Below are 25,765 nucleotides of genomic sequence, written 5' to 3'. Positions count from 1 at the left end.
GCTTTAGCCATTGTTAGGATTCAGAGAAAACTTAAGCCTGTGGAGCTGGGCCTATTAGCATTATGCTTTTAGTGTACACAGAGTTTGGAGAATGACCACTTAACCTAAGAACTTGGTAAAGTTTTTAAATATGCTTCCTGTAACTGGTATGTTTTGTAAACAATGGAAGGCGCCAGGCCAGGAGCTCCCTGGCTTATGTAACTCATTAGACCTTGGTTCTCAGAACTGTATTTGTTGGTGGTTTCTATTCATGAAGTCGGGTAGAAGACAGCCAATGTCACCAGTAATAACCTTGTAGTGTGTAAGAGCTTTGTCCTCTGGTCATGTAGGATGGGAAAGAAGGTCACTTTGGGGACTCATAGTTGGAAGTGGGGACTTGTTTGTTTGGGTTTTGTTTATTTTTTATTTATTTATTTATTTATTTATTTATTGTGAGCTAGTAGCTTGTGTAGCTTATGCTGGTCTCAAAACTTGCACTGTAGCTGAGGATGACCTTGAATTTACAATCATCCTGCCTCCATGTTCAGAATGCTGAGATTACAGCTATGTACCACCACATCAGTTTATATGGCATTAGGGCTCAAGCCTGGGGTTTCCTGTGTGTACATGCTAGGCAGTCACTCTGTCAACTGAACCAAATCCCTAGCCCTCATTTTGTTTTTATCCTGCACTGCTCTGTCCCACACAGTTGGCCATCCTGACTCAGACATAAATGGACAGCAGGCTTCGGATGAGGCACTTGCCAGTTATTCCTGCTCATCTTTCTGCTGAAATTAAGGACAGGTTCTCCTTAAGATCTCTAGAACTTACAAAGTACTTTCTTTAAGTTTATTTGCATTGTGTTTTGAATGTTGACCTGTATGCATGTATATATGCACTAAGTGCATGCAGCTGCCCACTGAGGCCAGGAGAGGACATCGGATCCCCTGCAAATGGGACTGCAGATGATTGTGGGAACTGGGAATGAAACCTTGTCCTCTGAAATAGCAGCAAGCACTTTTAACTGCTGAGCCCTCTCTCCAAGACTCTAGGAAACTTAGTATCGTGATTTACCCCGTTTGTGTCCTGTGACTTGACCTCAGAATGCTGTGTGAGGGCAAAAGGTATGGGTGATGTGTCTCAGTTGGTAAGTTCGGTGAGATGATTTGGCCCAGATTCCTACAAACTATAGTTTACCTGGGAATTCCAGCTCTTAGTCTCATGTCAGCAATTGTGGATGCCATTGCAAACTTCTTATTAACAGAGTCCTGCTAATGGTATTTAATACCTGATAGTTTAGGTTGCCTTTACTTAGGTCCAGTATTATTTGTATCATCAAATGGTCAAATAATAAATGAGCAAAGCTAGTTGGGCTTGGTGGCATAAGTTTAGGATTCTAGCCATGTAGGAACCTTGGCCATTTCAAGCTTGACTGAAATTGTGAGTTCTGGGTCAGCCCAGGTAACTTAGTGAGACCATGTCTCAAAATTTAAAATTAAGGAACAGAACAGGGATATATAACTCAGTGGAAGAGTGCTTGACCAGCATGTGTGAGACCTCAGTGGTTCAAACCTCAGAACTGCCCAAAACAAACTACAAAAAAAAACAAAAACAAAAACAAAACTGGCTGCTCTTCCAGGGATCCATTCCAAGGATCTACACATGGCTTCAGTTTCTGGGGTCTCCAAGGGCAACAGGAACATGTAGTACACAGACATACTTGCAAATAAAGCACCCATATACATTAAATAGACAAAAAGCTGTAGTAAGAAGTGGCCAGCGATCATTTATATTTCAGAATTTTCCTTTCTTATGATTGTAAGAACTAGGTCTCATTCCTGAGCCAAAGAGATGCTTTGTAAATCGTACCCAATCTAGAGTCAAGACACTGCTAACTAACTGTATGTGGATATAGTTCAGTATTCTCAAGAGATAACTTGGAAAGAGCAAGGGCAGCTCATACTGTAAGGACAGAGGATGGGGACAGATTTCATACTGGTTGGGGTATTGCTCGGCAGAGTGGAGGACTTGAACTTGGAAGTTCTGGGCTGTTTTCTGTCTAGGAGAGTGAACAGGTATGCGCACGTGAGGTTGGTCCTGGTGCTCGTCTGTTCTCAGGCCACCCGTGCGTGGCCTCTGTGCTATGAAGCTGAAAGCTAAAGCCAGACAAGGCTGAGCCACGCTGTCAGCCAGCGGATTAGCTCTTTGGCATTCCCTCTGAGTGGCATTAGCTCGCACTCTGACTCATGTTTACCATCTGGCTTTGAGTAAGACATCTTGGAGTGCTCTCTCCAGCAGCCTGTGCTGTGCCAGGGCTTTCTGAGAGGTGTTCAGCTTTCCCCCTCATCAACCCTGGTTGGGGCCTGGTGCTCTCCACAAAGTCGTCAGTCTGTTGTGTTCACATGTGTGAATGCCTGGCATCAGAAGAATTCGTTAGACCTTAAAGATGGGGGAAATGAACTTCAAGCATAAGTAGTCAGTGTGCTTAATGGTCCAAGCTCTTCCTGTTGTCAAAACTAACAAGTGGCTTTGTCCTCAGGTGGGTCGTTCCTACACAAAGGACACACTCTGCTAGGAGATGCAAAGGGGCTGGGATTTCTCTCCCCCTTTGGAATGCAAAGCCTGGGGGTGAAAATGCTTAAAGGGAGCACCTCCTTTCCTCCCAGGGAGCTGGCTGCTCTCCCCTCCTGGGCTAATGTGCACTGACTAGGGCTAAATGCCTGATGCTCCTGGATGGCATCCAGCCCCTCAGCAAAGCAGCCACATTGGAGATACAGCTGCTGGCATTAAAGGGCTAAGTCCTCTCCAGCTGCTCTGCTTTAACAGGAGCCTCCCGCGGTCAGGCAGCTTAAGGGAGCTGTCTTAGCTGGGTTAGAGGAAATGACTAATCTCTACATCTTCTCATAATACTGCTTGGAGGCTCTGGGGAAGATAACCTGGTGGGGTGGGAAGTGGCTGGATAATGGTGTCAGAGTGCTTGGCTATTATCGTCTCTAAATCGCGGTCCTGGAAGTGCCAGAGCTGAGCTGTGCCATGCAGTAGTGAACCGCCTGAGATCTCTGGCCACAGCAGCTGCAGTCTCTGTACCTGCACCACATCCCAGTTCCCAGAAAACCTAAAGCACTCTGGCCCAGGCACAAATGGCTCTGTGGAGGAAAATGGTAGGAAGCTACAAGACCAAGGAGGTAGAGACCCTGGCACATGCCAAAGAGTGAAAACTGGGGGAGATGAGGGAGGTCACGCAGATGTGTCTAGAACTTGAATGGGACAATTGAGATGGTGGAGCTGGCACAAATCCTGACAGCTGGACGTTGCCTGCTATGCTTTGGGCAGCGTGTTGGCTATGGAGAACTCCAGTGGGCTCTAGCACTGACGGAAGTGTGACACACGCAGAGTGACTACAGTGAAGCCAGCATGCTCAAGAGCATGTCACGTGTGCAAGGCCCAAGCTCCAGCATACATGGAAACCATACGACTGATGTCTGATTTGAACAGGGATGGCAAATTGAGCCTGTTGGCAAGAAGCCAAGCTTGGAAGCATTCACCATCTTCACATTTCAGACAAGGAACAGCTGTGGTGATGAGAAAGGGCATCCTACAGCTCACCAACTGCAGAGCACCATGTCTCTCGCTGAGGTGTGGAGCACTAGTGGAAAGGACTTGGAGACTGCTCTGCAGTGAGCCCCCCATATAAAATGGAGGTCCCTCAAACCTTGCTCTTCTGTTCTCACCCTCCTTCCCAGACCTAGGGATCAAGATCTCTCTTCCCTCATCCCCAAAACTGCACACAGCTGCCTACAGAGCAAGACAGAGTTAGGAGGGTGGGTGGCTGATGGGCCACCACTGAGCTTGCTCCAACCCAGCCTTGAACAGATCTACAGCTCCACTGCCATGGGCCATTGGTTGAAGAGATGATGTGGAGGACATGGCTGGAGCTTCCCTGGCTCTTCGCTGCTATTTATCAGCTCATTTACTGCACGGCTTGGCCTTCTCCATGCAGTGGTGACTCCTCTCTTGCTGTCCTCTGAGTTCCAGGTGTGAAAGGCGCCCCTTCCTATCCTTGTCTGTTTACTTGTATGCCCCCTTCCTCTTTGGGTGTCAGACAATTAAGTGGAAATATTCTGCTATGACAAAGAATTCTGGGTCTGGCTTGCAGTGGTTTGTTGTCTTGCGTCTCTATAAAGGATAACTTGAAAACTGGCTGTCTTAGTTAAGGTTTCTATTGCTATGACCATGGCAACTCCTATAAAGGAACACATTACAGTTTCATAGGTTCAGCCCATTATCATGGTAGAAATGGTTGCATGCGGTAGATGTAGTACTGGAGAAATAACAGAGTTCTACATCTTGCAGGCAACAGGAAGTGATCTGTCTCCCTTGGGGTAGCTTGAGCATAGAAGACCTCAAAGCCTGCTCCCACAGTGACACACTTCCTCCAACAAGACCACACCTCCTAATAGTGCCATTCCTTTTGGGAGCCATTTTCTTTCAAACCACCACACTGGCATAGCAATAGATGGGCAGTGGGAGGTGGCCATCCCACTGAGAGGAAGACTTGAGGCCTGTCAGGATGCTTTCCACTTTGGCCTTTTCCTATTAAATCCTGATTTAAAGAACCAAGATTTGAAGGAGAAATGATTATTTCATTGATTATAAAATAAGCTTCAAAAATAAACTGTTAAGGGGGCTGGAGAGATGGCTCAGTGGTTAAGAGCACTGCCTGTTCTTCCAAAGGTCCTGAGTTCCCGGCAACCACATAGTGGCTCACAACCATCTGTAGTGAGATCTGATGCTGTCTTCTGGCCTCCAGGCATACATGAAGACAGAATACTGAGAATACTGTATACATAATAAATAAATCTTTAAAAAAAATACCTTGGGAGACTCAAGGCATCTTATGATCAATAGACTTTTTTAAAAAGATTTATTTATTTATTATGTATTCAGTGTTTTGACTACGTATCTGCCTGCAGGCCAGAAGAGGGCACCAAATCTCATTACAGATGGTTGTGAACTACCATGTGGGTGCTGGGAATTGAACTCAGGACCTTTGGAAGAGCAGTCAGTGCTCTTAACTGCTGAGCCATCTCTTCAGCCCCCAATCAATAGACTTTTACATTGCATACTTTGTGTTTTCTTGTTGGCTCATAAAATAATGACATATATTCCTACATCCCATGTTAGTTTGATTAGAAGTATAAGCTGTTTTGTTAGTTGGTGACCTGCTACCTTGCCATGGTCAAAGACATGTTAAAACAGTTCCAATATGCGGTGGTTTGAATGAGATGACCCACATAGGGTTGTGTGTTTGAATGCTTGGTCCCAGGTGGTGGGACTGTTTGGGGACCATGGCCTTGTTGGAGGAGATGTGCTGTGGGGCAGGAGTGGGGAGTGCTTTAGAAGACTTTAAAAGTCTGTGCCATCCCAGTAGCTCCGTCTCCCTCTGCCTCCTGTTTATGTCTCATCATGGCAGCTCCCAACTCCCATTCCAGCACTGTGACTGTCTGCCTACTGCTGTGCTCCCCACGATGGTCATCGACTGTGAACCCACAAATAAAATGTTTTCTTTTATAAGCTGTTGGTGTCCACAGCAACAGAAGTGTGACTAAGACATACCAAGCTAGTGTATGCTAAGGGTGGAGACGAGGAGATTGAACCTTGGGGCTTAATCCTTAGCACCAACTAACAAGCAAACCCCAGGGCACCCCTCTTCTGAGCATAGCTGCTCCAGGGAAAGCAGAGACACTAAGATTCTCCACAAAACAGTAGACAGGCAACTGTAACTCAGTGCCAAAAATCTATCCCAGACATTATCCCCAGAGCAAAGACTCAAGTAGGGAGAAATACTGCTGGACGGAGGTCGGGTATGTTAACAGATCAGTCTATAGTCGTAAGATGAGCAGGGCATGAGTGTCTCTTAAGATCCTTGTTTAGTTTGCTCACCAAGTCCAGATACCCAAGGAAGGTCTGTCGTCCCCGAAGCGGACTGTGGTGACTCGGTGCCTGTGATGCCATCACTTTAGAGGCCAAGGCAGGAGGATTTTACAAGTTTGAGAGCTGCCTGGGCCACATAGTTACATGCTGCCACTAAATGAGACCCAGAAAGAAAGACCAAGGGAAACCAATGGCGGGGAGGGGAATGAAGCCTCTAGCATGGGACAAGACGCTAAAGTCAGGGAAATTTGCCCTGAAATTAGTAGACTAAAAATATAATTTTGTTTTAAATGGCCTTCCTGTGACAGTTACTCAGATAATCTTGAAGAAAGGTGTTGAGGGCCAGGGCATTGGGGTGGAGTGTGTGGGAGCAGAGGAGGAGAGCCAGAAGCTGACAGTCTCTGCAGTCACCTCAGGGAGAAATTGGGAGGCTGTTCCAGTTTCCAACTGGAGAAACATTCAGCCTGTGGCTCTCATTGCCCTGGTTGGAGTTCTGACCCATCTGCAGATTGGGGTGGAAGTCAGGGTCCCTGCGTGACTCTGAACTTCTCCCTCCCTGAGAGTCACTGCATCTTCATCTGCCCTAATCAGAGCTCTGAGATCCCATTGTTCATCTCTGTCTTTTTTTTTCTGTCCACTGCAGTCTATTAATTAGTGCCATCAGACTCCTGTAAACCCCTTCACTAACAGTGTCTGGCCTCCTTAGCTTTGCTGAACGTGACTGTGCCTTGTGTGGCTCTCCCTGAGAAGTGATTGCAGATCCTGGCAATGCCGACCCCCTGCCATAGCTGCCCAGAGTGGCCACAGCGTGGCTAGATGCTTGCCTTGATTAGCTCTTAACTTCCTCCCTGCCTTTCTCTGACACCGCTGCAGCCCAGCCCTACGCCTTTCCCCGGCTCCCATCAGGAGTTCAAGGTCACTGGGAAGCACATTGGTCAACTTGCAGTCATTTGATGGCAAGGATCTTGCTCCATGCTGTACCTCAAACCTCGGATCTGGAGCTGGTGCTCTGTGTGTTTCTCCTCTCATCGCCGCTGCTTTATTCATAACTATCCCATTCTCGGCAGCTTGCATTAAAAGGAAAAAGCCCAGTGTAAGTGCAATGAAAAGACCAAGAAGAAACATTCACATACTGTGAACAAAGATTGCGTTCCTAAACAGAAAACGCCCCAGACAGCGCTCTTAAAGTCACCACCAAAAGGAAGTGAAGCAAGGGGCAGTGTCCTAGATGATGAACTACACTTCAGCAGGAAGAGGCTGGACTTCTTCATGCCCAGAAGGTCCCTTCTTTTTCTTTCTTTCTTTTTTTTTTTTTTTTTCGAGACAGGGTTTCCCTGTAGTTTCTAGAACCTGTCCTGGAACTAGCTCTTGTAGACCAGGATGGCCTCGAACTCAGAGATCCGCCTGCCTCTGCTTCCCGAGTGCTGGGATTAAAGGCGTGCGCCACCACCGCCCGGCTTCAGAAGGTCCCTTCTTATAACCCCTGAAAGCAGTCAGGTCATACGGCAGGACAATGGATGAGTCAGACCTGCTGAGGGCTGCTCATCACTTTGGGTGTATGTGGGCTTTTGTTGCTCTCTGTTGGAGACAGAGAGTCTCTGTTGTCCAGGCAGATCTCCAGCTCCAGACTCAGATTCTCCTGCCTCAGCCTCTAGAGTGGCTAGGAGTTCTTATGGCTTATTTGTCTATATGTCGTCTGTGGGGTCACGGAGAGACAGTCCTTCCCTTCACCGGTAGCCAGTATTGCGTCAGCTAGCACAGCTGACTGACCCGAGTTGTTCAGTTGTTCGCTGACGCCGACAGCCCTGCCCTTGGCTCCTGGGAGACGGTCCTATGAGAACATGGATTAGAAATGGCTTTGTGGAAGTGGTTCTATGAATTACTCTTCAGATCGCCTCCAGACTTCCCACCTAGCAGAGTTATAAACCCAGGAGACCAAGACCATTTTAAGGAGTGGGAATTAGCTGGGGCGAGGGGCTGTCTGTGAAGGAAGAAGCAGCCACATCCAAAGGGCTGTGTTTAGTTGTCCCGGGGGACGCAGAGCAGAGACCTCTGGAGTGAGGGGCTTGAGTTTCTTCTGAGGCCCCAAGATGCCTTTAACTGTAGCTGATGTGGGTCCAGAGGTTGGGTGTATCTGTAGCCAACTGTAGGCTATCCTGGAAGCTGGCTCAGGCTACCAACAGGCTGTGTTGGCAACTAGGATTGTAAGCCAGCTCGGGGAAGCCTGTAGGTGCAGAGGTCTGGAAATGCTCCTGTGTTTTCAGAGCTCCTGAGTCTAGATGTCCCCTCTAAGCACTCTGGAGTCTGTTCTGGGCCTTGCTGGTTCACATGCAAGCCTGGGGTTCCATAGGGCGGGCATATGTGGGGGCTGGACTGACTTGGCACCCATGGTGTAGCCAGCCTTCACAAGTGAAGCCAGCCCTCCTCCCCTGTGTGCTCAGAGTTTCCCATTTTACCTCCCGTTCCTCCAGGTCACCAAGTCCAGGAGCAATGTGTCCTGCTCTCCTTTATGAGTGTGTGTGTAGCTGAGGCATGGTTAGGATAGCTCCGGCAGGCGTGGAGCTCATGACTATCTTCCTGCCTCAGTCTCTGATGCACCACGACATCTGACTCCTGTTGTTTCTGCCGCAGGAAGTTCCAAATCCTCACCTTTTCACTTAACCACAATCCTCACCCAGCATCCTTCAGTCTCAAAGCTCCCCTGAGCCCGCTTTCTCAGCTATGATCACCCCAAAGTCCACTTCTCTGCTCTGAGGCCATTATCATTTTATTTCTCTTCTTGTGTGTGACTTTTTACCTTTCCTCTGGAGTCCACCTCACTTCCAGAAACACACGCGTACACACACCCCTCCATGGCTCGGCTAAGCCCAGGGTATGGAGAGGAGGCAAGGCCTTCTTTAGTCACAGCCCTGGCTTTGCCGGGAACCACACAGGAAGCAGCCTTGCTCACGTGGGTGAAATGGCATCTGACTGTTAGATGTGGTAAGACCAGGTCTCAGATAGCCATCCTTGCAGCCTCTCTACTGCTGAGTTGTCCAGATGAGGAAATGAGTCCACATGCCAGACCCTGAGGGCTTACATCCCCTTGGGAGGCTAAGGCAGTGCCTTCGTTTCAAGTTTGGGGTCACTCGGGTTACCCTGCCTCAAACCTTCTGACCTTCCTGTCCCCACCTCCTGAGTGCTAGGATACAAATGTCTGCCACCATGCCACGTTTATGCTGGAGGTCAGACCCAGGGCCTTGTGCATGCTAGGCCAGCATTGGGCCAGCTGAATTACCTTCTAGCCCTGTCTTGTTTTCAGCCTTGGCACACAAGAATCCCTTAAGCCAAAGTGGCTCTCTTGGAATGCGAGTCTCTGGTTTGGCTCCCATCTTCCCTTAGACCTGGGGACCAAAAGTGTCCCCAGCCTGGCCCCCTCTGGGCTTTTCTGGTTGCACAGTATGGTGTCAGATGAGGCCTGTCCTCTTTATACCTGGAGGTGGCAAACTAAAGACCAACAGTTGCGGTGGGGGTGGCAGTGGCAGTGGGAGTGGGGGTGGGGGAGGAAGGGGGCTTCCTGCCAGCCAATCGGAAACAACTGCCTAGGCTCTGGGCTCAGATCATCTGCCCCTGCTAAGACAATCATCAACATAAAAGGCTAATTGTATTAATCACCAAGGCACCCATCCTGAGTCCCCCTCCCCTTGGAGAGAGTTATGAATTGCCACTGCAGATGGCTCCCCTGATTGAAAGCAGTACTCAGCGGGAAGAAGGGCCAGATCAGATTACACACCATTAATTAAAAACTTCCCCTGACAAACGAGAGCCAGGGGATGCACACCGAGGGCCTGCCTGGTGGGTCTCTGTCCTCCCCAGACCCCTTGTCCCCAACCAGCCCGAGGGACTGTGTCGGTGATGCCTGCGTCGCCAGCTGGAACTGCTGAGATCTGGAGTGCCCAAGGCCAGCTCGTCCCTTATCCCTCGTCTAAACAGATGGCCTGGCGTCCTAGAAATGCCTCCAGAGGAAAGGCTAACCTTTGCTTACTTATTCCGTCCGACCTTCGAAGCTCTTCAGCTTTAACCTAATTACTGGTTCCTCCTTTCTCAGGAAGGCCATCTCTAGTCCTTCTCTACAGAAGGACTGCTAAAGGATTATCAGTGAAAACGGCTCCCAGCTTCCAGCAGGCCACCCCCTTGCTCTTTTGGGTTCCTAAATTCAGTAATCTCTTCAACCACCACGGCCAGCAGAGGAACGATCTGAGGGAGGCAAGAAGGCAGTTGGGGTAAACAGACAAAGTAGCCAGTGTTGGTTCAAACTTTGGGAGTCTGATGCCAAGTAGTTTATTTTTGGCATATTTTAAGCATAGCACAATTTGGTGAAAATTTTCCTGGTGATAATTAACTCAATCTTGCATGCACAATAAAGCTTAAGACATGACTACATTGAAATTCTTTGTAAAGTACATGTGACACTTTCCATAAAGATGGGTTCTATAGAGTGACAAATTCACAATAAGGGTCTTGGGGGCAGGGAGCGGGTCTGGTGGTCTCGCAGGCTACACAGACAGTGCAACGGTCACCAGGTTATTAACCACTTTCACTCCCAGCCTTCTGGGCAGATAACAGGTTACACATCCCTCCCTTTGAAGGAACAAGCCTGTGTGTTTAACACTCATGGTTCCCCTAGTGCATATCTGTGAGCTCAAGGACCTCTGTGCCTCCCACACCTAAATTCTGGGATTGCCAACGCTGCTCCAGAGTGGTAGAGTGGAGACACTAACTCTGACTTCCACCCTCTTCCCAGCCCCTGCGTGGAAGCACAGGCTTCTCAGCTGCTGTCATTTGGTCCATTTGGAGCTCCAAGTTCTGAATTTTCCTCTTCTTGATCAATTACTGCCTCCTCTCCTTCCCCAGCCGCCTGGCCTCCATCATTCATTCATCAAACTTTTATTGAGCACCCAGTGTGTGCTTGGCTCTGGGGCACAGAGATGATTTGTCAAGAGGCTTAAAAGCCTCCTGCAGGAGTTCCCTGCCACAGCCCTCCCTACTGCAGGAGTTCCCTGCCACAGCCCTCCCTGAGCCCCTGCCTCTTTCCCTCCAGTGGCTGCAGCTCCTCTGAGACCCCAGAGAGCTCCATTTTAGAAAATTCTAAACTGAGAGCTGGAGAGACCTTAGGGATCTTTGCAATGACCTTTGGCAAGTCAGTCATGTCCTCTGTTCACACGCTTGTACACAGATGAACACACACACACACACACACACACACACACGTCTGTCCTTACTTATAAAAGGGCACAAGAAGCCCTGGGGCTTCGAGATTATGAAGATGGCTGAGGAAGGCTCAGACTGGAGAGGTGGATAGTTCTCAGTACCAATGCTACCGCAGCATGCAGAAGACCATGGACGCATGGTGGTCACGGGCCACCACCGCAGCAGGTCCACCCATTGCCCTGCCCTTGCAATGTTTTGGCAGCCCCTCCCTCCTGCAGCCCAGCTGAAGACAAGTGCTTATCAATTATCTCGCTTTCTTTTCTTTTTTTTTTTCTTCCCTTTTTTTTTTTTTAATGGATTTGGCTGCTGCATCTCAGGGTACCATGGTGATGGGTGCCATAGAGATGAGAACGGACTTGAATTGGCTTATCTCCTCATGCCAGGGTCTCTTCCTAGCCCCACCCCCACAAAGCTCCCAGGTCAGAAGACCTCAGAGAGAAGGGGGGCAGGGCCTCCTGGGAAGCAACCCAGTGGAGGAGAGCAGAACTTGCTTTCTCTCCCTCCCTCTCCATCATCCCCCCCTTCCCTCTTCCTTCCCATTACCAACAGCAATTGTATTCAAACCCAATAATTACAGTAACTGCAACAATAATCATCATTTATTGGAGTTGTTCTACCAGCATTTAACTCCCCAAAGCATCTTCTAACTCGCTGTTGCCACAGCACTCTCTGCAGGAGGAGTGTGCCCATTTTACAGTGGATAAGCTGAAATTCAGACAGGATCCCCACCACCACACGGCCGAGCTCCTATTAGAAGCAGAGAAGATGCACAGCAGCCTTTAACATCTACCAAAATCGATTCAACTCCCAGGGTCTTTCAGAGGCGCTAAACCTCTAATCTCGATTTTCTGGGTCATTCTGTGGTCTCATTTAAGAGGACTTATTTAAGAGCTTCTTTGGGTCCTATGATGCTGAGAACCAGACTGGAGAGGCTTCCAGCCCAGGATGTAGACTTTAGGACAGGAGTAGAGGTTTTCCTGTGTCTACACTGAGGGGCCCCAGGGGAAGAGCTCCTTAATGCTGTTCCTTGCTAACCTAGGAGAAGGTTCCTCTGTCTCAGCTGGTCCCACAGAACCGGGTGCGAACCTTCCCGAGCATTTGGAAAGTAAGAATGAAGTCCTTTTAAGAAAGCGATTTCTTTCCTCAGGAAATCCCACTCTGATGGATCCCCAAACCACTCTGAGAGCAAAGAAACCCTGTGAGAAGCTCAGGCTTCTCAAAGAGTAGTGTTCCCCTCCTTTCCTCAGCGGAAAAATTTGGGGCTTCCTAAAGCTCCCTCATCAGAATCCAAGCAGAAAGGCTATCTGGGTCCCAATTCCCCTTTCCCCAAGGTAGGGATCCAGAGGCCCAGGATGCCACGGGGTCCTGCTGCCTCCCTTCACGCTTGTCCTAATGGAACCAGAACCAGGGTCACAGGAGGGAGAAGGCCTTACAGGTGTGGAGGGACTGGGGATTAGGGGGGACGTGGAGGACCTAGTGGGAGGAGGGGACCAGGAGGAAGTGTCTAAGAGGCCTGGGGGGGACATCCAGGAAGAGGGTCAACAAAAACAAAGTACTGATGAAAAGGACACAATGAAAAACATTACTTTGTATGTAAAATTTTAAACACTGAAAGAAAGAAAAAGGAAATGCAAGGAAGATCTTGGAGAATTAAATTAACTGGATGGATTTACTTCCAGATTTTTCTGTCTATTAATGCAGAAGCCAGTCATGGTGGTGTGCCCAAGTCCCAACTATTTCATAGGCCAAAGGGGAAGACTGAATATAAGGTCAGCCTGGGCGGTGGATCTCAGGGGAGAAAGGCAGGGAAGGAAAAGAAGCAACCGTTTTGTCAGGGATAGGATTGGTACCTACTTAGAATAAGTGACCAGTCTCCTGATTCCCCCAACACCAGGGACACCTCAAACCAGGTCATGAAGGCAAGCCGCCCACCTGCATGCCGCCCTGGAAGCCGAGGGGCCAGGGGCTGAGCAGTGTCACACGCTCACTTCTGTGTCCTCTGAGCTCGTTTGGGATTCTTTCTTCTGGGTCTCCGCATCTACAACTTTCTCCACCTTGGTGGTGCCCACGAGGATGGCCAGTCGCTGGGCCACAGTCTTGGTGTCAGGGAAGAGGATGAAGTTGTAGATCAGCGAAGCCAGGACAGCCCCTGTGAGGGGTCCCACCCAAAAGATCTGAGGAAACAGAAGTAGGTGTGAGCCATCAGTAGCGCAGGGTGACTTTGGAGCCCTGCCTGCTGCCTGCTGCCTGCTGCCTGCTGCCTGCTGCCTGCTGCCTGCTGCCTGCTGCCTGCTGCCTGCTGCCTGCTGCCTGCTGCCCTTAGCACTGACTTGCTCCCAAGCCCAGTCCCAGGGACTCTCAAGCACCCACAGAGCAGTGACCTGAGAACTATGCGCCCAGGGCTTCCTTCCTTCCCTGGAGGGTGCAGCCAAAGCTAAAGCTGGGGCTCCAGTCCTCTCCCACTGCTCCTCTTCCCTCTCACCTCTCCTGTTTTAGCCCTGACTATTGCTGTTTCTATCTCTGCTTCTGTGTGGTCTATTTCTGTTTGTCTTTTTCTTTATTCAAGTTTGAAAATTGGTCCAGCTGGAGAAAGTGAAGAAGGAAGCAGCCAGAACATAAAGCCTGGGCCAAGGCTGCAGCTCCTGCCCTGGCCCACTTCTTGCCAGTCCCTGGATACTGCAGGATATTGGAGGTGAAAGAGCCGGGATGCTCACCTCGGCTTTTTGAATGCAGGGAAAGCTGTACTCCTGGATGGTCTAAGTGACCAGGTGACGAGAGCGGCTGATTTTTCTCCGTGTGGATTTCCTAATGGTAAAACCTACTAGCTCTAGTCCTCTACACCCCACGCCTAACAGTGGAGGGCTCACCCAGTGGACCGCGAACTTCCCGACAATGACAGCAGGACCAAAGGAGCGAGCTGGGTTCATGGAACAGCCAGTGAAGTAGATCTAGGGAAGACATTCAGGATCAAAGAAAGTACGAGGAGGTCTGAGGCAGCCTAGGGAAGGACATTTCCCACCCCCCCACCTCGGCTAGCCCTACAGTACAGGGCACTCACTACCTCAGGCCACAAGACATGAGGAGCTCAGGGAAAGGCACTTCCTGGCCCTCCTGTAGTTTCTCCAGGGAGGACTTTGGTATGTGCACATGCAGGGTGTTCTTTTTTTTTTTGTCCCTTACCCCAATGAGGTGGCCCAGGGCCACAGAGATCCCAATCATGGCAGCTGGGGAGCCCAGGGTCTGCCGACTGTCCATGGAAGCGAAGACACAGAGCACCAGCTGCAGCGTCAGGATCAGCTCCACGGCCACGGCCTGGCCGGTTGATGTGCTGTTGTGGACCTGGGCAGAGAAGAAAGGAGTATGCCAGGGTGGACGAGGGCTCTGCCCGCGGGACAGTGAGACTCCATAGGTCTAGTCTTCTCTCTGCCCCAGAACACAAGGTCTGAGCGGCCGACTCCTATTACATCCGGATGCCTGATTCCCGCGGAAGGCGCCTCTCCCACTCTGCCTTTGAGGGAGGCCTGTGGTTCAGGGGGACACGGAAGTAAGGAACAAGAAAGTTGAGGACAGAATGGAGGAGCCCTGTGGGCAGTAGTGGAAGCAGGTGGAACAAAGGCGATTGGGGGAGGGAAGCAGGCTCCAGGGACCTGGAAGATGGCAGAGGGGAGGACATAAACAGAGCACTGTGAGTTAAACAGTGTGGGCAGGGTCCCCTCTCTCCCTCGGTCCCAGCCCTACCTCTGCGCCAGCCTTTAGATGCCTGGTCCTTCTGACTCCCTCTCCTCCCTGTTCCATTCTCTGCCCTGCCTAGATGAATGCCCAAGTCCAAATTCCTCTAGAACCCAGAGACCTGCTCGGAGCAGCTAAGGAGTGCATAGCTACCTTATCTGACCCCTCCACCCCGCTTTGCTCCTGTCTGGACTCCCACCCTTACCACCTGTCTCTCTCTCCCATGCCCTGTTACCTGCATCATTCCCAGGCCTCTTTGCACCTACCACGTTGACTCCAAGGGTCTCTCGGACACCACCTGGAGTTACCCCATAAAGAAGAGCGGCTCCAACGGTGGCCCCTGCCAGCTGGGCGGCAATGTAGGCCATAGCCCGAGGCAAGGAGATATGGGACCCTACGAGGTAGGCCAGCGTCACAGCAGGGTTGGCGTGGGCCCCGCTGGTCTTCCAGGAGATCTGCACAGCTGTGGCCGTAGCCAGGTTGAAGGTGATGGCAATCTGCAGCACAGAGGGAAGGGCCACAGGCCAGGGCAGGACAGAGCCCACGCCAAAGAACACATACAGCCCCGTGGCCAGGAACTCAGCAAACAGAGCCTTGCTGATGGCTGTCCAGAGTCTGCCAGCCAGTAAGAAAGCCCTACAACACAGCCTTGGCTCCATGTCTTGTCACCTTGTGCTTCAGGCCTGCTGCTCCTGCTCCTCCCTGATTCCCCTGTCTCCTCAGGTCTCTTGTCCCCTGGTCTCCCTTTCTGTGGTGGCCTGCACACTGCTGTCCTCAGGAGCAAGCTGCTCAGGCTGACGGGGACCTGCTGAGGGCATTATGCGTGTCTTGGGGTGGGAGGTGCAGAGGGTTGTGCTCATGTGCCTAGCTCCACCTAGGGCTCACCTGATGGGGGGAGCAGGCCAGTAATGGGGTGATACTGGGCACTGAGCTGGAACCTTCCAGGACAGCCAAACAATGGCTGCTAAAAGAAGTCTAGCCTGAGACCTGGAGATTCAGAATGGACGTCAGGTCCCCAGTGTCCCCGCAGAGACAGCAGGATCACTGAGAACCCCAAGTCCACGGCCTGCTTCAGGGTTTCTCACATCCTGACCATCTAGTCTCTTCCTCTGAAGAGGTGGGGTGTATCCTGTGCCCCATAAACCTAGGTGTGAAATTAAGGTCTTTCCACCATTCTCACCTAAAGCCGCACTCCCATGTTGCAGATGCGAACAGAGTCAATCTTACTGAGGACATGTGGTCCTAGGTGTGTGGCAGGAGCAATGGAGTTCGGGTTCACCACATAGTCCTCAAACTGTGCCAATTGCCACATGGGGCCCTGACCAGTTCTACTGTCCACCGGGGAGTTTCCTCTGGTCCTTCCCTCACTTCCTGCCTCTCTGTCTTCTCTTACCCGCTTCATAGTCTTACTTCTGCCTGTCTGCCTCTCTGAGTCCTCGACCCTGTGATTTATTAGGTCAGATGGTTATCTACTTTTGCGACTATGCTGGTCCTAAAGTGTCACCAATGCCTAGACAGTATCCCCTTGGTCCCCAGCAACATCACAAAGCATTTTCTTTTTTTGGGGGGGAGTTTTCGAGACAGGGTTCCCCTGTAGTTTCTAGAGCCTGTCCTGGAACTAGCTCTTGTAGACCAGGCTGGCCTTGAACTGAGAACAAAGCATTTTCTTAAACAAAGGTCTTCCCTCTGTGGAGCTGACCAAACAATACTCTCGCTCTGCCCTGGCCCCTGGCTGCGCCTGCCACGCACAGATGGCCCTGGCTATCCTCAGGCTCCCCAGTCTGTCTCCAAATGCATCCATTCCTCCTCCTTCTTTTCTTTTCTCCAGTTCAGCTTGGTGGTACCTAAGAAGTATCCTTGACCCTTCTCCTCATAAAGCTATCGAGCCCTGCTGGTTTCGAATCCTGCTTGCATCCGGGCTGTACCCTCCTCCCGCAGCCCTTCAGCCATTAGCCAGTTGGTGTCCTCACTTTGCCCTAGTCAACTCTCCACACTCCAGTCAGACCAGAGCTTCACAAAGGCGGTGATCAGCCGGCTGCGCTCTGCCGAAGTCTCTGCTAGGCCTCTGCCACCCTCTTTGGCCAGCATCCTGTCCGTCGCTGAGACCCTCCCTCTTCTCGGAGAGCCCTCAACGCTCTCTTTGCCTGGGTAACTCCTAGCCCATCCCTGAGGCCAGCTTCCAGTGTCACCTGCTTCTGTCCCGGGTAAGGACATCTCTGTGTGTTGTCACTGTACCTCGGCAGTTTCACACACAGTCAGGACACCGTTGCTGCAGAGTTGATGTGTCTCCCTGGCAAGAAATCACATTGAGTTCATTGCTGTACACAGTGCCTTGCACGGAGACTGCCTATACTAGATACTCAGTAATGAGCAGGTGACTGTCACATTGGCTTCATTCTGTTCGGCTGTGCCTATGGCTGTCCTCCTGCTCCTCACAGGACTGAATTCTCTGACATCTTCAAAGGACCAGAGGCCTTCCCCCATCTCAGTCCCAGGCAAGCCCCTCCCCTGCCCCCTCTGTTCTTCCAGCTGTCCTGGCTTTCCCTTCCTCTCCTCAGAAGAACCTTGGTTTCTCACTGGGCGCAGCATGCTCTTGCCAGTACCCCGCTGCTAGTGCCCGTCCTACTCCTTTCTCGTTCTCATCCCCTCTCTGTCTGATCTGAGCTGCCAGGCCCAGCTGGCAGCACTGGACGCTGTGCGGGCACAGCCGTAATGGCAGGTCTCTTCCTCCTCTGTGACTCTTCTGCCCCTCCCAGCTTCTTGTTGACACGATGCCTGATAATCAGGAGGGATAGGGGATGCCAGCTGGGAGTCAGCTTCAGTCTCATTTAGGCTGGATACCTTTGACCCCAGGCTGAACCTGCTGGGGCCAGGCACCCATGCGCCCCTGGCCTCATTGGAAGCGGAAGCTCTGCTCAGCTGATCCTTTCACTGTCTCACTGGCCCCAGAAGATTCTCTCTCCCTTTTATGTTTGCTTTTTCAAGACAAGATTTCTCTGCATAACCTTGGCTGTCCTGGAACTTGCTCTGTAGAGCAGGCTGGCCTCGAACTCACAGAGATCTGCTGCCTCTGCCTCCCGAGTGCTGGGATTGGTGCTCTCTCCCATTCTTAAAAATTATTTTCTTTACATTTTTATTTTATTGTGTGTATATGAGTATATGCACATATTGTGTTCAGAGGACAACTTTCTGGAGCCATTTCTCCCATGTGGGTCCTAGGGATTGAAGTCACGTCATCAGGTTCGGTCAGGTGTCTCTCCTCACTGAGCCATCTCCAGCCCATCTCTCCCATTCTTCAAACCTCCCCCCACTGCACAAACTCCTTGCTTCATCTGACATCCCATAATTGTGGGTCAACTCCCATCCTACCTAGAAAGCTAGGCCTCCAGCCTTCTCGTCTGCTTCCTACCAGCTGAGGGCTCAACCATGGCCCACATCCTACCCAGCTGCCCATGGCTCTAAACAAGAGGTGGCCTTTCTCTTATGCCAGAGATCCTTCCAAAATGCCACAGTGGTCACATCACCCATCAGCCCTTCAATAGCTCCCCTTTACCTCAATGACCAACATGCAAGGAGAGGTTGCTTCCTCCTGCCCCAGTTCCCACCCCCGCCTGACCTCTTTACTACAGCTGGGCCAAACATTTACAGTGTCCCTTCTGAGCCCTCCACGTTGGAGAGGCATTTCTTCTGTCTCTCCTTCCAGACAGTTCTCAAGTGCGGTTTCCCTGAGAAGCCTTCCCTGGTGTTCGTCCCTAGCAGAATCTAAATGAGCAACAGAGAGATGTAGGACTGAGCAAATGGGGGAGACTGTGGGGTGCCCTCAGCGTACCCCCAAGGCCTGCTTCTCAGCCCTCTCCTGGGCTGTGCCTGGTAGAAGGACGGCCATTTACCAGCTGCCATGTCTGACCTAGCCTGGTTCTGGGTGTGCGCCAACAGCAGTGGTGGCTGTGTGGAGCGTTTTGGTAACACAAACAGAAGTGTGTTGAATATTGCCACGTGGACTGCACCCTGACCAGCTGCTTGGCTTCTGTGACGGCCCAACCTTGCTTTTAAGTGGGTATTGTTCTTATGACCCCACGGGTTGGGAGAGGTTTCTGAAGACACCTCAGGAAAATGCCTCCAGTCAGAGACACTATCTGCTCCCATTCCCTCACCTCTGGGGCTCGGCACTGGAGAGTAGACACACAGAGAAGGGTTTACACTGCTGTGGCAGGTCGGGACCAAGTACCATCTGCAGCCCTGCTCTGCTGGCGGAAGGTAAAAGACACTAAGTGCCCTGACAGCTTCTTTCCCAAGATCATACAGGACAGACCTCCTTGGCTCCCACTCAGCCTGGGACAAGGTCTTTCACCCCCTGCGGGCATTGCCCAGTTCCTGGTTTTCCTGCTCCAGCCAGCACCTTCCTGGGCCCAAACAGTCCCAGGCTCTAGTGCCAATCTGAGCTCACTCATGCTCAGAAGCTTTTTGTTCCAGCCCCACACCTGACTGCCTGCCGCTCCTCCTGGATGTAAGCTCCCACTGAAGCCCGCTCAGGGCAGTGGGGGGAGGGGCCCAAGGAAGGGGCTCAAGCTCGCTGGCTCTGACCAGACTGACAGGCTGCCAGGTCACTCTTGACGGAGGAGGGGGCTGGGCTGAGGGGAGCTGCGATTGGATCCTCCCCCAAATTCTTCCTCCTGCCCACCACCTAAACAGCCACCTCCTGCCCAGCACCATCCAGTTTTAGCTCAAATCCTCTTCCACCTATCACAGCACCTTGTCCATCCACCGCTGATGGAAACTGGCAGCTTCCGGAGAGAGGAATAGATGCAGAGGAAGAGCCTTCAGCTGGAGAATATGGGCTCTCCGTCCATGCCACCTTCAAGCAGAGAAGTCTGTCAGAGAGCTGACAGAGCATGTGTGTGCTTGGGTGGGACTTCACAGCGGTGTGCTGCAGAATACACGGAGCCTGGCTCTTTGAGAGTGAGTGGCCAGGGGCCAGGGTGGGGATGGGGCGCCATGACTGTGGCTCGCATGCCCATGCTAAGAGGAACACACAGGGATGATATAGCCTCCCCAAGCACAGCTGCAGGTCAGTGCCACAGCTAGGAGCCCCAGAGATGGACAGGATTAGTGTATGTGTTTGCACGGCTCTTTGTCAGTTCATGGACGATCACACACAGGTGCACAGCGCCCCCTTCTGGCAAACATGCCTGCCCACTGCTCTAACTACATCAGGCAGAGCAGTAACTCCTCTGCCTCGATGCCCCACCCACACTGAGGGTCTGTCTCACCCTGTCACAGGTCCCTTGGGGCCTGTTAGACAGGAGAGTGCAAATCAGAGTTGTTTGAAAGCTGAACTGGTGTTCTGTTGCCCTCTGCACCTCCTCCTGGGTAGCGAGGTAGTGGGCTGGCGAGGGGCTACTCCCTGGTTACCTCAGAAACCTAAGCCTGGGACACCCGCTTTGTGCTCTTGAGCAGCCTCATCTCTGCCTGGATCCAGAGTCCAGTCCAATCCCAGGGAAGAAGAGATGTGTATGGATTTGGTGGGCGAGTCTGCCCCCTGCTGACTAGACCTGGCACTTGCAGTCAGCACCCTCACTTGCAGTAAGTGGGAAAGAGAAGGCCAGATGCATTGAGTGTGTGTGTGTGTGTGTGTGTGTGTGTGTATGTGTGTGTGTGTGTGTGTGTGTAGGGGTAGGTTCTGTGTACTCTCCCCTCCCCCCAGTTGACTGGTGTTCCGTGGAATCCTGTGGGGCAGGCAGGTTTGGATGCAGCGGTTTTCATTGCCTTTCAGACCCTAGGCTGTTTCGGGGGTGGGCTGGGTGGGTTGGCTTCCCAGCCTGGGTCTGCAGCTTCTCCTTCCCATTCCTGCTGCCTCCGACCCTGCTGAGGCAAAGCTGAGGAGTAAGGGAGAGGTTCTGCTGAGGAGCAGCAGACTCAAGCAGGATCTGGAGGTCCATACTCCCCCTCTCAGAGGGACCTTTCTAGGGTCTAATTCCCAGTCAGGAAGGATCTCACTTCTCCTCATGGCAGGTAAATAGATCCCAATTTTTGGGCTCGTCATCCCAGAGGTAGCAAGATTTGAATGTGGGGCTGTGCGGTGGTGGTGTATGCCTTTAATCTCAGCACTTGGTGGGCGAGGCAGCCTGGTCTACAGAGACAGTTCCAGAACAGCCCTGGAACTCAAAACAAACTTGAAAAACAAAACAAAATCAAAAAAGATTTGGATGTGGGTGGCCAGTTTCCATCCTGGACTCTTTAACCATGGTGTTGGGTTGGGTGCTGACTGCTCATGGGTCTTTACCCACTCCTCACAGAGAGGCCGTTGGTACTCCTCGCCCTTACCTCATCTGGCTCCTCATGACCCTGTGAGGAAGCGTCTGGATACATTTTACAGGTTAACAATGGAAGCTCAGGAGTTTCCTGAGTGTCAACAGCAACTGGACAAACAGGCAAAGACAGGAGGGGTGAAGGAGTGACAGGACCCCCTCCCCACCCTGCCAAAGGCAGAAGACAGAAGCCCCAAGGAGCTGGGTGGGGAGATGCTGTGTGCCTGTGAGGGAGATGGTAACCTCTGAGCACCACCTTTCAGAAACACTGGAGTCCCAGAGAAGGAAGCTCCAGGCTGGTGCTCTCAGGACCGAGAGCCTCTCACCCTTTTGGAATCTCAAGGGCCTGTGTTGGTTCCCTCCCCACCCTACCTGGCACACCAGGCCCTCCTCAAGTGGCAGGGACTTAACATAGCCGAAAGGATAGGTGGAACGGGCGTGTGACTTGGTGTGGACCCTCTTCTGGTCTCTTGTGCTGTTTCTGTATTTTTCTGTTTCTACATTTGGTCTTGCCACTCTCCAGCTCTCTGGTCCTTCCCGCCTCCCCTAGCCTCAGCTTTTCCTTTTGGAGGACTTGTCGGATGTTCTCTGTGCCCTCGGAAGAACATGTGTGCAGGTGTCACAGAGGGAGACATGACTGGCCATCGTCCCAAGAGGTTTCTGGAGGGAGATGACGCAGAACATGAAGATTGATGTTTTACTGGGAAGTGACCAACCCAAAAACCAGCACCCCCTCCATCCTTGACCAAAAATAAATAGGATGGCATTCAATGAACCATCTGTCCCTCTGCTGAGGGGTTCTGGGGGTGCCCACATGGGGGCTGGCTTTGGCGCTTGAGAGCTTGGGCTGGGCGACATGGCAGGCTACTACCACCCCTTTCTGGTGTGGTCCTGGGCAGTCTGTGAGCTCGGTACTGCAGTCACAGTCTCTGAGGTCTGACCCGTGGCATTCACTCTGCCTAATCCTGAAGAGACCCTGTCCCTGTCAGACTCCAGCCCCTGGCCCCACCCGCGTGTCCCACTGTGGGCTTCTGCTTCCATCTCTATCTTAAGCGTGGGTCCAGTGCCTCTTCCCCACCAAGAGGGCGGCTGGGAAGGATGCTCGGAGGTCGAGTTTTCTTCTTTGCCAGCAGTTCAGGGATGAGGGACTGGCCCCTGCCCGTGCTGGTCAGTGTGCCGTCAGCTCTATGGTCTTTTTCCGCTCTTCCCGATGCTCTTCCCAGTCCTCGTCCGGCTCGTACGTGCCTTTGACGACGGCCACACGATCGCTGAGGCTCAGGGAGGAGGGGAAAAGCAGGTAGAAGTAGAGGATGGCAGCCAGGACGGCCCCCACAATCGGCCCCACCCAGAAGACCTGCAAGACAGGGTTAAAGCAGAGGCTGAGCCCCGAACTCATGACCTTCCTCATGAGAACACAGACACACAGACCCGGAAAGGAAATGGACTTCCAGGCTTCCAGTCCTTAATGACAAACTCAGGACCACAGACACGCAGACCCTCCAAGGAGGCAGGCAGAGCCCATGACGGACAGACTTCCTAATCCCAGTCTAAAGAGAGGCAAGGGAACCTTCTGAGTAGGCGAACAGAGCCCCCAACATGATGTCCTCCAAGGTGCAGAGCTGAGCCAGCGTTACCCTGCTAAGCCCCAGCAAGGCTCTGCCACCCTTTTTGGCACTCTAAGCCTGGCTGACGTATGGACACAACACACTGTCCAGAGGGACAGTCCCAGAAAAACATGTCCCCAACATCTCCACTTGGACAGACAAAATCCTCAGAGGATCAACACAGATGCCCACTCCACTTCTAGAGAAGTGTTGGTCCACCCCACCCCTCGGGCTTCATTTCAGCCCCTTCTGTGTTCCCTTCTCCTTCCTGCCCCCAGTTTCTGGGCCCATAACATCCAGAAAGTCCGATCACTCCTGGACTTTCAGTTCAGTTCACGGTGTTTCCAGCACCTGTGTGTCAGGGAGCCAGGGGAGGCCCACACTCACCCAGTGAGAGGGGCTGAACCGATCCATGACCACCGCGGGACCGAAGGAACGGGCTGGGTTCATGGAACAGCCGGTGAAGTAGATCTGGGTGGATGGAGGTCACAGTGAGGAGGGCACCATCCCTTCCCCTACCACAGAATTCTGACTTTCTCGGGGTCACAGTGTAGGGACCACCCACATCTCAAAGTCGGGTTTTCCAGTTCCTAGGTTGCTGACTCTGTTCATCAAACCATTGTCTCCAGACCATGTCCTCTTCCCTTCTCAGCCTCTTTCGGGCTTACGTCTCTGACCTCACCCTCCCTTCCACTTAGTCGCACTGTTTCTCAGTCCAGAGAGGCTTTTGGGGAGGGAGTGTGCAAACCTAGGGCACAGTAGGGCTACAGCCTAGAAGCCCCGAGACCAGGCCTTGACCTCTGCCGGGTCTCATCTTTCTGGAGGAGGCGCTGTTCTAGGGCTCCATATTCATCCTGAGTGGCTTCTCTCCATGACACCCCAGCCTATGTCAGCACTACTCACCCCCACAAGGTGGCCCAGTGTGACAGACAGGCCGATGGATAAAGCTGGGGAGCCCACTGGGCTGGTACGGCGGGAGTCAGTGGAGGAGAAGATGCAGAGAGCCAGCTGGAAGGTCAAGATCAGCTCCACCACTGTGGCCTTGCCAGGTGTTGTGCTGTTGCTGAGCTACAAGGAGAAGCTGGATTAAGTCCCTGCTGCCTTCAGGTTCTGTGACAGGGCTAGCGAGTACGGTGCTGGCCTTCAAGGACACCTAGAACCCGAGTTCTTGGAAGCCAAGCCCTCTGCATGAGCCAGACAAGCCTTTCATTACAGAAACTATACTTCAATGTGCACAGGCTTGAAGCTCAGGCCTGTAGCCAGAGGGTAGGGTGTCAGCGAGCTTTCCTGGGCACCATCGTGTCAATGGCTCTGCCCAATCCCCAGCCCCCACAAGCTGGCATTTACCCTCCCTCCTGTGGGCAGCTGCCCAGTTTGCCTCCTGCAAACTGCCCCTGGCCTCCTATCCGTGCCTGACCCGCTGCTGTTGCCAACCTCAAACCCGTCTCTCCAGTGTGGCTGACTCACGGCTTGACAATGGCCGCGAAAATCCTCCTCTGTGTTTGATTAATGAACCCAGTTCACATGGGACAGGGGGCTGAATCTAGGGCTGCAAAAATGGGGAGACAGTAGGGGGCAGGAGCAGGGGTTACAAAAGGGGGAGCCGGTATTTGGGGAGTGTCACATCATAGCTTCTAAGTGTAATACCCATGACACTTGCTATGCTATGCCCACCTCCATGTTACGGCTAATAAATTGGAAGCCCACGAAGACCGGGGTTGTGCCCGACCACGATTAAGATCCATTGCTCTTTGAAGGTTCCATTAAAAGGAAACGGCCAAGGGGAAGACAAGAAAATGCTCATAGGTGTGCCTAGAAGCCGAGGGGATGTCTCGGCAGCCATGGGGAGCAAGGCCAGGCAGAGCAGTGTAAGAGGAGGGGCAGATGAAGTAGAGTGTGAGGAGAAGCTGGGACAGGAGGCACAGCTTGGCCAGGAGGTTGGTTGGTAAACCTATTTTTCCTGGTAAAGTTTTGCACCAGCCTTTTGGTTGTACCCATTCTCAAAATGGAGGAGCATGGAGGATCTGGTCTTAAATGTCCCCAGGGTCTCTGCCCACACCTCTACCGTCTGGTAGGCACTCACCGCATTGACGGCCAGGTTGCCCCGGGCATTGATTGGCGCCAACCAGTAGAGGATGCCTGCCCCAGCAATGGCGCCCACCAGCTGGGCTGCCACGTAGAAGATAGCACGAAGCAGCGAGATCTGGTTGCCTACTAAGAGGGCCAGAGTAATGGCCGGATTGATGTGGCCACCGCTCACAGGCCCCAGAGCTTGAGCCAGGGTACCTATGGCCAGGCCAAAAGCGATGGAGATCTGCAGAATGGAGGGCAGCGCCGAGGGCCACTTGAGTGCCGAGCCCAGGCCAAAGAAGACGAAGATGAGGGTGGCCAGGAACTCCGCAAACACGGCCTTGAAGAAGGCCACTGAGCACACCTCCTTCTTCATGGTGGCCTTGGGTGCCCGGTGGCAGCGGCAGCGTCGCAGGGAGGCCGTCGGGGCGGCACTGGCAGCGGCGGGCCTCTGGATTCGGGGCTCTGCGCGCGGTGCGGCGCCCACTCCGTGGCAGGCGGCCTGGCGCGGGCCGGGCAGGGGTGCGCTATATAGAGGGCGCGCGCCCCGCGGCGGGCAGAGCGCGGGGGGGCCGGGGGCGGCTCCAGTGCCCAGGGGCCAGCGCAGCGCACAGGGAGCGAGCCTGGCGGGAGCGCGCTCGCCGCCCCCCGCCCCGCGCGCCCCCGACCCCCCGCCCGTGCAGCGGCGGACCCGCCCGGGCCACGTGACCCACGCGGCGGTGTAGACCGGCCCGGTGGCCTGGGTCGCGCGCATCGTGCGCTCCGCGCTGCTCCCGCGCCCTCCTGACCGACGTACGTGCCCGGGCTCCCTGGGCTGCTGTCTCCCGTCGCACAGAGCTCTGGACGTCCCTGTCGTCGGCCTTCACCTGCGGACCGGGATGGCTGACAGTC

General features: G+C 52.7%; 2 protein-coding genes across 2 annotated transcripts; both read right to left on the bottom strand.

The window, feature by feature from the left end:
• Positions 1 to 13,139: 13,139 nt before the first annotated feature.
• Positions 13,140 to 15,551, bottom strand: Aqp6 (aquaporin 6). The gene is made up of 4 exons (XM_038343492.1): positions 15,159 to 15,551; positions 14,344 to 14,502; positions 14,031 to 14,111; positions 13,140 to 13,337 (listed from the first exon to the last, which is right to left on the bottom strand). Exons 1-4 carry the CDS (start codon positions 15,549 to 15,551, stop codon positions 13,140 to 13,142), a joined length of 831 nt encoding a protein of 276 aa, XP_038199420.1.
• A 6,817-nt stretch (positions 15,552 to 22,368) lies between these two features.
• Positions 22,369 to 25,250, bottom strand: Aqp5 (aquaporin 5). The gene is made up of 4 exons (XM_038343370.1): positions 24,888 to 25,250; positions 23,708 to 23,872; positions 23,192 to 23,275; positions 22,369 to 22,554 (listed from the first exon to the last, which is right to left on the bottom strand). Exons 1-4 carry the CDS (start codon positions 25,248 to 25,250, stop codon positions 22,369 to 22,371), a joined length of 798 nt encoding a protein of 265 aa, XP_038199298.1.
• Between the last annotated feature and the right edge of the window lie 515 nt (positions 25,251 to 25,765).

This window comes from Arvicola amphibius, chromosome 9 (assembly GCF_903992535.2).
Source record: "Arvicola amphibius chromosome 9, mArvAmp1.2, whole genome shotgun sequence".
Classification (NCBI taxonomy): Eukaryota; Metazoa; Chordata; class Mammalia; order Rodentia; family Cricetidae; genus Arvicola; species Arvicola amphibius.
Note: the sequence above shows the minus strand (reverse complement) of the source record. Positions and strands in the feature narration are given on the sequence as shown.